The sequence below is a fragment of the Esox lucius genome, chromosome 11 (assembly GCF_011004845.1).
Source record: "Esox lucius isolate fEsoLuc1 chromosome 11, fEsoLuc1.pri, whole genome shotgun sequence".
Taxonomy (NCBI): Eukaryota; Metazoa; Chordata; class Actinopteri; order Esociformes; family Esocidae; genus Esox; species Esox lucius.
The window spans coordinates 4587819-4602870 of NC_047579.1; the positions used below are offsets into that span (position 1 = coordinate 4587819).

A 15052-nucleotide genomic window follows, 5' to 3' on the forward strand; every position below is an offset into this window, starting at 1 on the left:
AGCCTATAGCCCAAGGCGGAAGTCACATAAAGGCAACTGTAACTTAAGCAGAATGTTAACAAAATGTACAAGTTACAATGTTTATAAACATTTACACTGCAATCCTAATGAGTGTTCCATTAATATGCATACATCCTAAAATGTCATGGTATTCTTTGTCTGAAATTCAGACAAAGGTCACAAATATGGCTCAAGATGACCCTATCAGACATATTTCATATTTTGAAAAAGTATTATTATTTTTACAAATGACCGTTTTTTTGCAAACACTAAAGTTGTTTCTATGAACGATATACACACAACCATTTTGCAAAGACCATCAACCCCAAACCCTCATGTATACAGTAACAAGCATAAGTAGTCAATAACCAGAATGTTATAAATGAGAATGTTGGCATCAGTAAAAAAGGGCCACAGGTAATTTGTTTTGTAACAATGGATGACAAAATGAGAGGTTGAGCAGGAACAACAATTATCTCTAATGAGATTTGTGACACTGTTCTTGTACATGAGATTACAGCCAAACTTGAGCTGTTTCACAGTTGCCATACATTGTCCTGAACATCAATTCTCTGGATTTTCAGATATTAAAATAGGTACATTTCTGTGCTGACTATCACATTTTCTGTACTCTGAATCTGTATGCATTAGCGCAAGCAGAAGAATTTAAAAACAATGACAGACTGGTATTCATATTCTATAAAATGTAACTAAATATATGGTAGCAGAACACTATTTTCTTTTTTTTTATTAAAAGAGACCAGTTGATGGTGGTAGAGCATGCATGATTTCTGAGGCCCAAGAATTTGCTGTGCAGAACTTGTTGAAAACAACCTTATACATTTAGAGAAATCCAGTCAGGATGAATAATTTAATACAATCACATTTTTCAATATATAGGTCTACAATACCGTTTAAAAGTTTGGGGTCACTTAGAAACAATTTCCTTGTTTTCCATGAAAACCAACATGAAATTAGTTTCAATAGGAAGTACAGCAAAATAAATAGGAAATATAGTTATTGACAAGGTTAGAAATACTGATTTTTTTATTGAAATAATAATTATATCCTTCAAACTTTCCTTTTGTCAAAGAATCCTCCCTTTGCAGCAATTAAAGCCTTTCAGATCTTTGGCATGCTTGTTGTCAATTTGTTGAGGTAATCAGAAGAGATTTCACCCCATGCTTCATAAAGCACCTCCCACAAGTTGGATTGGCTGATGGGCACTTCTTACGTACCATACAGTCAAGCTGCTCCGATAACAAACCAATAGGGTTGAGATCCAGTGACTGTGTTGGCCACTCCATTATAGACCGAATACCAGCTGACTGCTTCATCCCTAAATAGTTCTTGCATAGTTTGGAGCTGTGCTTTGGGACATTGTCCTGTTGTAAGAAGAAACTGGCTCCTATCAAGCGTCGTCCACAGGGTATGGCATGACATTGCAAAATGAAGTGATAGCCTTCCTTTTTCAAGATCTCTTTTACCCTGAACAAATCTCCCACTTTACAACCATCAAAGCACCCCCAGACCATCACATTGCCTTCACCATGCTTGACAAACGGCGTCAAGCACTCCTCTGGTATCTTTTCATTTGGTCTGCGTCTTATTAATGTTCTTAGATTTGTCTGTCCATAACACATCTTTCCTATCTTCCTCTGTCCAATATCTGTGTTCTTTTGCCCATCTTAACCTTTTCTTTTAATTGGAAAGTCTGATATGCCTTTCTCCTTGCATCTCTGCCTAGAAGGCCAGCATCGTCTCTTCACTGTTGACATTGAGACTGGTGTTTTGTGGGTACTATTTCAGATAAGTTTCAGAAGAAAGTTCTTTGAACTACTCTAAAGAGGGCCAGTTTCATTGCTTCTTTTAATGATCATAACAGTTTTCAGGTGTGCTAACAATTGCAAAGGGGTATTCTAATGATCAGTTAGCCTCTTAAAATGATAAACCTGGATTAGCAAACATAATGTGCCATTGGAACACTGGACTGATGGTCGCTGATAACAGGTCTCTGTAAACCTCGGTAGATAGTCCATTAAAAATCTGCCGTTTCCTGCTACCCTAGTCATTTAAATCATTAACAATGTCTACACTATATTTGATGTTATTTTAATGGACCCAACATTTTATTTTCATTCGATAACAAGGACATTGTCCCCAAACCTTTGGTAGTGTACAAAGCTTGAAAATATAATCTGGCATTTAAAAAAAAATCTCTTGACCAGGATGTTGAGGAATAATAGATATTTGTACGTATATCCTGATAGCGGTGTAAAATGTTTTTTCCCTTGTTGTCGTCTTGGGTTTATTTCAAGTGTTAGTGAATAACCCTGCAAAATATGAACAATTACAGTATGTGTGTATTTTTCTGTACATTCTATTATTGCTATTTTCAGCCTATAGTATCTAGCAATGTGCAAAATTCATAGAGGAAATTCTGGGACACCTTACAGTCCGGGACATCACTAGAAAATCATGGATGGGAGGATTAAGCCTCGTTTTGGGGGGTCTGGGCATACTCCTCAAAATATATTTTCATCATGTGTTTTTAGAGTAACAATGGGTGTAAAATCTATCAAAATAAGTTTATTTTGGTAAAGGTTTGCTAAAATTATACCTGTCTCATAGTTTGTGTTAGAATTTAAGTCATATCAGATCAGTGTCTATCTAAATAAAGACATTAAAGACCACTGTCTTCATCCATCCAACACCAACAAAAGTCACAAAAACTGCTGTATTATGTAGCCAAAATACATTTGTTAACTATAGTTTATAGTAAATGAACATATACAGTATATTCTGTTTCTAAGCGAGATTTGAATCATCTGAATCATTTTAAGACAAAAACAGATTTAGTCATTAGGCTATTCATCTTGGAATAAAGTAATTTTAAAAAGTACCCGATCTCCCTTCCTGTGAACAGAATAAGCTGCAATACCTTAACTTCAATCAATCAATCAAATTTATTTATAAAGCCCTTTTTACAACAGCAGTTGTCACAAATTGCTTTACAGGGACAGCCGGCCTTAAACCCTAAGGAGCAAACAACAGTAGTGTTGGACTCAGTGGCTAGGAAAAACTCCCTAAGAAGGCCGGACTTCAAACGCAAACAAACACGAATCTGTGTAACACGCAGTTTTGCGACTGTGTTCCTGATTAATGACATACAAATGTTAGCTAGCATGTCATTCATGGGAAATTTATATTTTCAGTAGTTGGTTAGTGTTGTAGCTAAATATTACGACCCCCAATTATTGACCTTACTATTATGTTGAATTACATTATCATTTTCCATCTGGTGCTAACGCCCCCTAACATAGGCCTAGCGACATCCCTGCTTATGGTTATTGATTTTTTAATTACTTTTGATGTCCCTCTCAGCAGCATGCAATGGGTATTCAGTAGTGTAACTGTATTTAACACGTGTGTGGGATCTGAGGGCTAATTTATTTAATTTGTGACAGATATGGTTGAAGGATAATGTTTAAATTATTTTAATTAGGTGAGTTTTGAGCATGGTAAGTTTTTAGAAAATGTATAAATTCAGTTGCACCCAATGATTTTTTCCCCTTTCATGTGACCTTAAACCAATTCACACTGTCACAACCCCAATCCAACAGCTCTCCCTGGTGTCTGAGAAGTGGAGCAACATATTGACATGCTACACTGTGTACAGGGATCCTAGTGGTAGGGCGTTTGTCTCTTATGCTTAGAACAGGCCCGCACATAAGACTTGCTAAATACGATTTGTAACTATATGTGGGGAATACAGTGCCAGGTTGGACACAACACTCAACAAATAATTAGGTGGGTTCTTCTAATTTGTCCTATTTCACACAAGTACAAGCTGTATTATACATGCAAATTAGAAAGATTTTCTTTTCAAAACAATTGGATCACAGCCAGGGATTCAGACATTATTGACAGCTACCCTGGAGCATTAGGGCTCAAGGAATAAATGGCTGATTTCACACACTGTTGAATCAGGCATGTCAGTTCCTGCCCTAACCACTGGGTTACCTGCCTTCTCACATGGCGGTCAAGACACCCTACCGGTGTTCAATGATTTGGCAAACAAACCCTGTTTCAAAAACTGTGTTGAACTACCATCTTCTCCACTGCTCAGATAATGAAGCAAAGCTGTTATTTTATGAATGAAACATACCGACTTGAAATTTGACCAGCATTCTTTGATCATCAGAATGAAAGACCAAAGGTTAAAAGCAGCAACATCAACCATGTAGTGCAGTTCCTTAAAACAGAAACTGAAGCAGTGACCTTCTTCAACATATTTATTAGCGCTTGACATTTTCTGTCACATGGGAAATGGTGGCCTAACTGAGTAGTCCTTGCAAAAAAGTAGTTCCCAAACCTTACAGCGTTTATATTCTCCAGGAAATGGGCCCCGGCTGTTCAAATACATGAAGAATAAACAACCAACTCCCTCTCCTTGTCAGTAATTGAATCATACCATACAGCCAAGTCAAACAGGATCCTCACCACTCAGAGGATCAGAGGGCACAATGGGTCTGACATGGACAGAGATGCGTGGAAACATTATGTACACATTGGAATAACACACGGGGAAGCCAACAGAACTGAATCCAAATACTGTAAGATATCATTTCAAGCACTTTGTCTGTTCTCAAGTGAGCCTGTTGAAATGGAACCAATAGAAAAGTCCTAAAAATGAAAATTCTGCTGCCGTCCTGGAATTACAGACGGCGAAAGCAAAATGCTCAAAAGCATTTGAAAGATTTTCAAACAGTATTTAAAAATGCAGGACTGGGAACTGAACAGTGTGTTAATGACTGTGTCCTCGTCTTCTTGTGGCAAGTTCATAGGGATCCATTTTCTCAGGTGGTTCTCACCCAAAGCAGCATTCCCAGACTGCCGTTAGTGTGAGGGGGTTTGGGGGCGAATGGGGACGAGGGGGAATTTCCTCGAGAGGAGTTCGGGGAGGGCAGGTGTTTCAAGCGTTCTTCTGGGCAGCTGGTGGGGAGAGGCGAGTTGTCTTCAGCCATAATAGAACTCCAGGGTTGGTTGGCAACAGAATTTAATGTTTCGGCAGAGTTAGCCCACGGACTCCTGTGACCCATACGTATCATACATGTTATGTATATGTTTATTTAGTTGGCGAGGGGGGTGGGAGGGTTGATGAAGAACACAGTAATAGTAATGTCTGTTTTGGAGAGGGGGGGGCACTGGCCCTGTCAGTTTGTGGGCGGGATGGTTTATTTGCTTGCTGGGATTGTTTTGAGTATGAACACTCCCTTCTCGGAATGCTCCACAGACTGGCCTGACGTGCTCGGCCCTGGGGGCTGGAGGACGTTCTCTGTGGAAAGAGAAATTAAAAGATGAATGGGATGGATGTCATTTGGTGAGTGCCCCGAGGAAGATATGTAGCCACTCTGAGTGACAGTGAACTGTTCAAAAACGTGTAGGTTCTAACTGAATTAGAAACATTAGTTTTCTTCGGTGTCGTGAGCCCTAATAAAGGCTACCAAGATCCGGGGCAGACATGCGCTAAGACACTTAAGCAATGTGGGACTTCTCCTTGGGCTCCACAAATGTTTCAGATTTTAGTTTTAACCATAAACTGCTGCAACTGATTGAATCAGTCAAAGGGCTTGATTATCGCTAGAATAAATTAAATTAATCAGGTGAGACAGTTTAGATAAAACAAAATCAGTAAAAATAACACAAACATCTAGGAGGGCCCTGAAAACAAGTTTGGGAAACCCTGTGCAGTGGGTGAGTTCAGGGCACTGACCTATGTGAGCTTCTTGGCTTTGTTGTAGAGCGAGTCTACCACTTTGCTCATGTTCTGAATGGTCTCCAGGGCGGCTTCATACGTCGTGTCTACAGCAGGCTCGTCAAAGATGATCAGCACCCCCTCACCTTGGTCCAAAATACCTACAGATGGAGAGAGGTGGGAGTGAGGAGAGGAAGGTGTCACAAAGGTCAACACTGAAGGCTAAAAACCTCCAAATACTTGACTGTCTTCCTGTTACTAGATCATCATTGAAGCCAACGTTGGGGCTAAGCCAACAGGAAGGAGGTCATCTGGAGCTAATCATTTTTCATTAACAATTGACAGCAGAATGTGACTTCCTTAATCAATTACCGTGGAATTTTGTGTCGAGAATCATCTGTGAAAGCTTCCTCTCGACATCTCCCTATGAAGAAAAACAAGATAAACACCCCAAGCACAAACCGAAGCTTGTGAATAAAAATGCAAAGTATGTTATATTTTAATTCAAATATTATTTTCTCAGTAATGAAACAGGAAACAGTACAGAGACAAGTAAAAGGTATGCTGGCAACAGTCAGTGTGAAATCCTACCTTGGGGAGTTTAATGAGGGTGGAAATGTGTTCTATCTGGGGGGAGAAAGAGCAACACTTGTCAGGTTTGGAATACAAGATCAACAAAGCAAAATACTGCTAGAATGAACATTTAAAAACAAAGTTAAAAAAATACCCACAATTTTAAACTTCATCAAACCTTATGAAAGAGAAATCCAAGTCTAGCAAAGCGAAACAACACTAGCCTTCTAAAAATAGTCATACTAGCAAATACTATTACGAACTTGAAGAACCTTCCAAGAATCAAGACCTTGTCCCGGGCTTGAAAGCGTTCTACCGGCCTTGCACAACAAGGTCCAACTATAAGCTCACCTGGACCCTGGAGAAAGGCTCAATGACTCTGATGAGGTTCTGTTCAAGCAGGTTGTCGTAGAGCGTGGTCAGGTGTGTGCTTATTATCGGGTCGTCCCTCAACTCTCCCTTGTACTCTGTCAGGGCCTGGAGGAAGGCAGAGGGGTCGAAAGAAAGGAGTACAGAAACAAGAAATGTTGAAAAGGGGGATTTAGAAAAGGGACAGAAAGAGCAAGGGGGCGTTAAAAGCCTAGTAGAGCCAGAGATGTGATGTCCTTTCATTTGAGTACATTAACACACCTTGAGTTTGGGTAATCCTGGGGAATTGTCAAAATTATGATGAGAGCACTTTGAGAAGGCTGCCTGATATTTCAGCATGTATAGGTTGGATGGCGTTTTGACATGCCTCCTGAGATGACCTGGCTGAAAATTAGTTGATAGGCGGACAAGAAAGAGTTGACAACCTCTCTGCCACTAACAGCTCATTTTCAGTCGGTCCTAGTCTGGCATGAAAGACATCTACTTGCTAAAAATATGTTACAGTTTGGTGTTTGACCTATTAACTGAAAATAATGACGGAAACGGTATAATACAGAGGTAAAAGAGGCTGCATTTATGTTCAATTGGGAATAAAACACTGCAGCAGAAAGAACTGCATCCATGCATCGACAACATTTACCGCAATTTAGGTACTCGAGTTTGTCTTACCTTTTCAAAATCATCCAGCGACCTGTTCTTGCTGGCTTGCGCCACGCATTTCAACGAGTCTGTCTGTCTCCCAGCGTAGCGCAGGGCAAGTTTTCCACTGACCAGACCCTGGACCTCCTCAGGTCTACAACACAAACCAAAAGCTGCCATTCCAAGTCATCGACGGCAACCAACCCCTGTCGCAAACTGCTAAGCAGCAGTTAAGAACCATATTCCCAAATGATATGAAGCAAAATACATGGTCAATCCAGTAACCTCTGAGTTGGGAGGCATCTGCTTACAGTTTTAGCATGATCTTGCAGAGCAGCATGTACTTGAGAGCGGTGATAGCTCTGGGGTGGTCGATGGAGTCGTAGCCCTCAAAGGCCTCGTAGAAGTATGAGTAGGCAGTCTTCCAGTCCTTCTCCTCCGCTGCATGGATAATCCCTGTGGAGGGATTTCTTATATTTAGTACTTTCTTGTTATTCAAGCAGTGGGTCCTGTAGACCAGGCTGTACAAACAACATCTGTGGTATAGACGGTCACAAAGGCGTAAACATCACAGTACAGGTACTGGCAAAAAAACAACCATGATGATCCATGTCTTTATGTTTGGCAGGTCTGGACGAGCGGGCCTTTGGGCCTCATTTAAACTTAAGCAACACGGCTCAACATCACCGTAATGATTTTAGATAGGAAACAACACATTATCATCCATTTGAAAATCTCCATCTAAGTCACACTTTACAAAACAATTACTGGTTCAGAAGACATAAGAGACAACCAATTCTAGGCTACTGAAACAGAGCAGTGCATCCCCAAATAACCTGCTTTACACCTGAACCTCATTCAGACTGGGACTGACAATGACACGTCTGAGACAGGGGGAGGTCTCTTTTAGACAGATCACCTTTTGAGAAGTGTGTTTTGGAGGAGCTTTGCCATTTTGAAGGGGGTGACCATATAATTGGAGTGGACCTTAAAAATACAGAGGGTACACCAACATGTAAGACAGGTAGATCAAGCAGGGGGGGGGGGGGGGGGGGGTTATATCGCACCCGACTGCATGTCCAGAGCAGCTTGCAGCTTGGGCGGGCAGTAGATGGCGTTGGCGGTGGTGCGGGCGGAGGTGAGGGCGGCACGGGCCTTGGGCAGGTTGCTCAGTCCGTGGTACGTCTTGCTCTCCAGCAGCTGCACCTCCACCAGCAGGGCCTTGTCGTCCATCTTCTTCAGCTCCTGGAGCAGCTGGGTGCCTGAGGGAGGGAGGACATGAGTAAGTACAACGAGCCAGAGGATCTGATGTCAGAGTAAACTTGAATCCGCTGTGCCCTTCTTAGGAATGCCGACTGATCACACTGAGCTTTTTGTTGTGATTCCATTTAGTGTACAGACAAGCAAAACAATGCACCTAGATGGAGGGCCTCCTGATACCGCTTTGTGTCAAAATACAGAGAGACGAGTCGAGCCTGGGGGGAGAAGAAAAGACAACGCCATCGTTACCTCTGATCTAAATCGTCACCACCACCTATTTTGCCAAGTTAGTTTCATTTAGATAAAAAACTCAAAATTATAGCACAGAGTTAAAATGCATGAAAACATAAAAAACTAAAAGGACATGCTGGTTGAATTAATTAATTGAAAAGCATAAAGGTTTCATATTAAAAACCTGAAACGACAGACCTAATGAAACGACAGACCTAATGAAACGACAGACCTAATGAAACGACAGACCTAATGAAACGACAGACCTAATGAAACGACAGACCTAATGAAACGACAGACCTAATGAAACGACAGACCTAATGAAACGACAGACCTAATGAAACGACAGACCTAATGAAACGACAGACCTAATGAAACGACAGACCTAATGAAACGACAGACCTAATGAAACATCAAGAGCCACCAAGTCGGTCGCAGCAACAGCTACAATAGTACAACTGAGACAAGTGGAACTGACACAATTTTAACACAAAATGTTTTTCAACTGTCAAGACACACTTAAATAAAAATTATGCCCCTTTTCACGGTTTCTGATGAGTGATTCCATAAGCATTTTCATTTTAGAATACATTTTTAGAATACACAGAACATTGGGTTATGAGGTGGGGCAAGGCATTTCTGAAACGTGTATAGCAATGTGGAGTGGGTAATGTGACTGCAGTAAATAGAAAATGTGTCAGTCTTGAACTCTTCTCAGATCTTTGGGAGGCTTGTGTGTAAACAAGCCATCCCATTCCCTATAAACTGAACTGTGTGTTAACTGGAAGTTGTTAATACAGTGCCTTAAACTTTGTACATTCCAGTCCTGATCAAACAACCACATAAAGGTAGGCTCTCCCCCCCTCAGGAGTAGAACTCAACAGCAAAACAACATTTCAGAGCAAGATGAGCTATAAAACCAACTAGGGAACAGTGGGTAATGCCTTTAAACATTTGAAGCTTGTAGTTGGCCATCAAAGTTGTGTCAGTCAAGATTCTCTTCCAAACCGGCCCCAATTTACATCTGGAATACAAAGTGGCAACTCATCTGCCCACAGAACTGAAAGCATTTGATTGACAAGTGCTTTGGAAAATACAAATGACATTACGTTCATGTACTGTACCCACCTAGTAACAGATTAATATTTCTTGCTAACTAACAAAATGACCCAGCAACCAACACCATACAAAAACAATGAAATGGGGGAAAGAGGTGTCCCATACAATGACGTGACAACCTCCCTTTTGCTATCTAGGCTCTGTGCTTACAGATGGCAAAACAGCTAGCTAGCAAGCCTTACCATTACTGACTTGTGATCACTGCCCACTAGTTCAATTGGATTTGCCTTACTGACGCCATGGAATTTAGAGTAAAATGCCACATACGTTTAAAACCTCTTATAACGCTGGTTTTGTATATGAAGTGAATTGGACATTGTTTTACTTTTACAAATATTATGATTGTTGCACAATAATAAAGTAGTTAAAATGCTCAGGACCCCTTTAAACCTCAAGTGAAAAACCCATTACCAAACTAAAACCTTTCAGATCAGCGCAAGCTCTCAGATCCCTTACAGAGGCACACCCTCTCTCCCCTCCCTCACCTCCAGGGCCTGTCTGAGGAACGTCCTCTTCTCTGCCTTGGCCCACTCGATGCATTCCAGGCACAGCTCCACCTCCTGGCCTGTGGCGGCCTCCATGTCCAGGAACAGGTCCAGCAGCGAGCGCACCAGCCGCGCTGCCTTGGCCTTGCTGATGGAGTTCAGGAATGGACGTACATACTTCAGCAGACCGCCCAGCTCTGAGGGGAAACACAGACAGCAGGTTCCAGCAGAACAGTCTAAGCAAGGCAAGGAGCCATATCACTAACATTTAACACAGTAATTCGGGATGCAAGTTGATTTGCACATCAGTGGCTCTAGGCGTAAGTCAAAGCAGAAGCTTTCACTATCAGTATCACCCAAAATATGGAGAAATAAAATAGCTGAATGTCACATTATGGTTGATGTTTCGTTTCCTAGCCTTGGCAAAGGCAACGTTAGTCAGCATCACTCTTTAGCACAAGACATGCGTATGCACAGTCAAAACTCCACTCAGAGGGAGGGATATGTTACCAGCAGCCTGGCCTGTCTTAGCCAGCAGACCCCCCAGCTCCAGGATGCTCTGTTCCTTGACACGCACCGCCTCCTCATCGCTCTCCTGGACATCCCGCTTCACTGGAGGAAACAACGGAAGAACATTTGGTGGCTATGGCGACAGCATTTACACATAGACCTAGCTTGCTAATCTGGTTAGCGACATCCATTTTAGAACTTTAACAAACTAATATTACGGCCATCATCGGGATCATTCCCAAATCCCAATGGGAATGCTTACTAGATGATTCAGTGATTGAAATATCAAGGGAACTCATCAGAGCTGGGTGTATCCCACAGTACCATAAATATTGCGCTTTGAGGGTCAAGGTTTGGCGAGTTTTTAATACCGGTTACTGAAGATCCGTTTTTAGTTCATCTGGCAAAAGACACAACACTAATCCAGGAAGAATATATAAAGCCGGATGAGAGCACAATTTAACAAAGTGCAATATGTAAACTTGTCACAAACATTGCTTTACATTCGCACAGTGTATGTACTATCTGTTTTAGTACGGAGGTACACTAATAATATATGTGGCTCAAACACCTTGGAAGTTGCGGAAACCCTCTATTCTCAACTAGAGTACAGCCACATATCTGCACACACCCTTCAGCCCGATTAGACTGATGCGAAGGGCTGCTCGAATGCATTGAGAAGACAAGGTGTTGTCATTCCTTTGCTTGTCAGTGGTGCGCCAGGGATATTGATGCTGGGGTGATGTTGGCATAGATGGGTCAACATGTCTGAGGTGTTAGCAGCTACGTAAGCAACTTTCATCAAGCAATCCAGTTACTGCTCTCCATGGTTGTATAATGGACAAAGAATTCAAGAACATTCCCTCGTGATGTTCCAATATTCCAGGATGATAATGCCCCCTGCTAAACAAATTCAAGAGTGGTTTTATGAACACACGGATGACAACAAAATACTTTTTCATGGCTTCCCCAATCACCAGATCTGAAAACCATTGGAAGATGATGGGAAGTTATGCAGCTCAGAGTGTGCAGCAGACTTCCACCTCCTCCATCCTCAATGACCTTTCACTTTATTGACCTTCCTGAGAAATGGTGCAATATCCCACTACACACTTAAGGACATGAACAACAGCAATCCAAGAAGGAGAGAGAGTGGCCCAACTCCGTTTCATGTCTGTTATTAATACATTGTTAGGTGGTTCCATCCACTGTGACGGTTCCTGCTCAAGTTAAGCATAAAAACAACAGTTGCCAGAAGTTGTTACCATTCCGATTACAACGGGTGCAAAAGCTCTCATTTAAACAGAACAGCTTTGCAGTTTTTTTGTAGTTCAATGAGATTTACTCAAAGGGCAATCAACAAAGTATAGTGAGCTAATTTGAATAAAAAATATGTATTCATTCGGGATCATATGCGAATCGTAAAGTGCAACCATTCGTTCAGAATAGGGTACCACCCCACCCCTATTTAACATAGGTTGACTTGGGTCAAAGAGTTATGAATAAAAAACATACCACATTGCATCGGTATTGTAACATTTTGTTTTTAGAAACATTACAAAGGATATTCAAATGATAGAAAATCTATAAAATATGCTGTGTAATTATGGCAGATATATTTAGTTGAGAGACACTGGAAGTCAAAGAATTTCTATACAGAATTATATTGCAGGAAACAGCTTTCCTATACTTAAGGATAAACAACATTCTAAACATTACCTAAAAATAGCACACGATCTCCTCTGAGTTCGTTTATCCAATGTAATGTAGAGAACGGAGGCATTAATCCCGCTTTTACCACAGCTTACAATCAACATAAACATTTATTAGTTGATATTACGTTTTGGTTCCTACAGGCATGACCCAATAGTTAGTGTGAATACTTCTACCACGTGTATGACTGCTCTTATCGCGTTAGTAACATAGAAGAGCAATAACGCCTCACTCTCTCCCACCGTCTGTCTCTCACCAGTTAGGCAGGTCTGAAGTATGGCAACACATCTCTTTGGTAACAAAAACTTTTGTAATTTTTGATACTGAAAAATGATTGTCAGAAAAAATCTATAACTTTTGGAGTTGACTCTCCACCACTACATGCACCTTCAACTGTGGTTGGCGGACCTAAGAATTAACATCCGACACTGGTTACAATCTGTTGATAGGACTACAATAAACATATACACACATACAATTTCCTTAAAAACTCATTAAACACTCATGTTTGTCATCAGACAAGTACAAGCAGTTAGCGTTGATTTCGTTAGACGGTCTAAGCTGGAATTCTTGGGAGCAAATAGTAGATGCTGGTACTGCATTCAACAAGTCTGACCAAATGTGTTTCATCTTCAGTTACGAGCAGGACCTTAGAAACTTTTGCCCAACAAATGGATTTAACACTTTCTAGTTGAAAATGTATAATATAAATAGATGCGTCAAAAAATTTGATTTAAACTTGTTTTACTTCCTAGGAGAAAGTATTAATTAAAAAAATGTTACTCCACCCCCGGCCTACAGATCAAAATCAAACATGGATGTCAATGTAGCTAACGTTAGCTGATTCAGGACGTAGTTAGACATAAAGCTCATGTACTGAAGCAGTTACTTCACGATTGCTAAATCAGCCCATTCGGCACTATTTAGTTAACTAGGCAGTAAATAACCAGCTATTCATTCAACGTGTAAAAAAATGTTTTATTAGCAAGCATGCTAATTACCAGACCTGGTCTCCCTGCTGCTGACTCACTGTGACCAATGTATGGGGGATAGGCCAGTAGCCGGGTACGTACGGTAGTTAGCTAGCTTACTAACAAGCTAGCTACTAGCCAAGATAGCTAGCTAGCTAAGGCTTAGCAAACTGCAGTGACCCAAGGTAAAGCGGTGTTTCAGCTAGTCCGAGACACTTGGGTACCACACGACCTGATGTATACTTACCTATTGAATGTAAAATATCTATAGATGCATTCCGGTCTGAACTGAGAAGAGACTGGGCTCTTTGAAACTCAGCCACTGCCGCGGCTGCCATCTTGCCTCCTCTCAATGACAGCTTGTTTCCGGTCTGATCTGTCCGTCAAATTAGTTTTTCTTAGTACCTCGCTTGTCGCCTCCTTCTGGGTTGGAGTGTAGGCAGGACAGGATGCAGAGTGATAGAAAAGAGAAAAGCTGTTAAGAGCCCCAAAAGCGCCTTAACTGTTATATTTCCACCTGTCTGTCCCTTTTAGTGTCTAATGAAAGTACATGTAGGAGCCACAAATATAAAGTTAACATGTTTATTTCGCCCTCTTTATCAAAACCTCATATACCCAGGTGACCCAGTAGTCAGGAACATGTCATGGTATATGACTGAACAGTATAAACAAATGTCCAAGGATGCTAGCCAACTCACTTATTTTTTAGATAAAGGGTAAACTGGATATATACTTAAATTATATTCTATTTATGTAATTGTTTAAACAAGTGGATGATGAACTTGTAAAAAATTTTTTCTGCTAAATATAACATAACACTGATGAATAACTAACTCAGAATTGGTCTATGTGCAAATAACTTTGTCCCATGTGGACGATATGCGAATTACAACAATTACAACATAATTACACTACAACACATACATTAAATTTTTCCCCACAGACACAACCGCTTAATTTTGCTGAAAGTGTAGTGTAATTGCAAAGCCTGATAATGGACGTTTTCAGTTGTTACAGGAACGTGTCTACCTCGGGAACCTAACTGCTGCTATCCCTGAATTTCAGTTGCACCCGCACCTTGCACATTCAATTTGCCGCTGTGCACATTTAGAATTGCCATCATACTTTACAGTTGTCATATACGCATGTCTACCTCCGGAGCAGTGTTGCCAGGTTAAGCAAACATTTCCAGAAAACGTCTGCTCAAAACCAACGCAAAATGCCTGAAAACTAGCCCAACTTTTTTTGGTGCACAACACTGACTTTTGTAAGTGAACCCCCTCAGGAACAAAACTTAAGATGCGGTATAGACGCATGTGAAGCCGCGGAATGTAGCTGACGACTGACTGTGATAACAGCAGAGAAACACACGTAATATAATTTAAAGACAGAAATAGTGCGGCCGCGGTGAAGTTCAGAAATAG

General features: G+C 41.0%; 1 protein-coding gene across 1 annotated transcript; it reads right to left on the minus strand.

Annotated features, from left to right (window-relative positions):
• Nucleotides 1–4280: 4280 nt before the first annotated feature.
• LOC105028427 (26S proteasome non-ATPase regulatory subunit 11A) lies at nt 4281–14013 on the minus strand. The gene is made up of 12 exons (XM_013131861.4): nt 13876–14013; nt 10945–11046; nt 10435–10631; nt 8757–8814; nt 8407–8601; nt 7651–7795; nt 7370–7493; nt 6683–6808; nt 6350–6385; nt 6131–6182; nt 5777–5919; nt 4281–5338 (listed from the first exon to the last, which is right to left on the minus strand). Exons 1-11 carry the CDS (start codon nt 13964–13966, stop codon nt 5777–5779), a joined length of 1269 nt encoding a protein of 422 aa, XP_012987315.1. The 5' UTR covers nt 13967–14013; the 3' UTR covers nt 4281–5338.
• Between the last annotated feature and the right edge of the window lie 1039 nt (nt 14014–15052).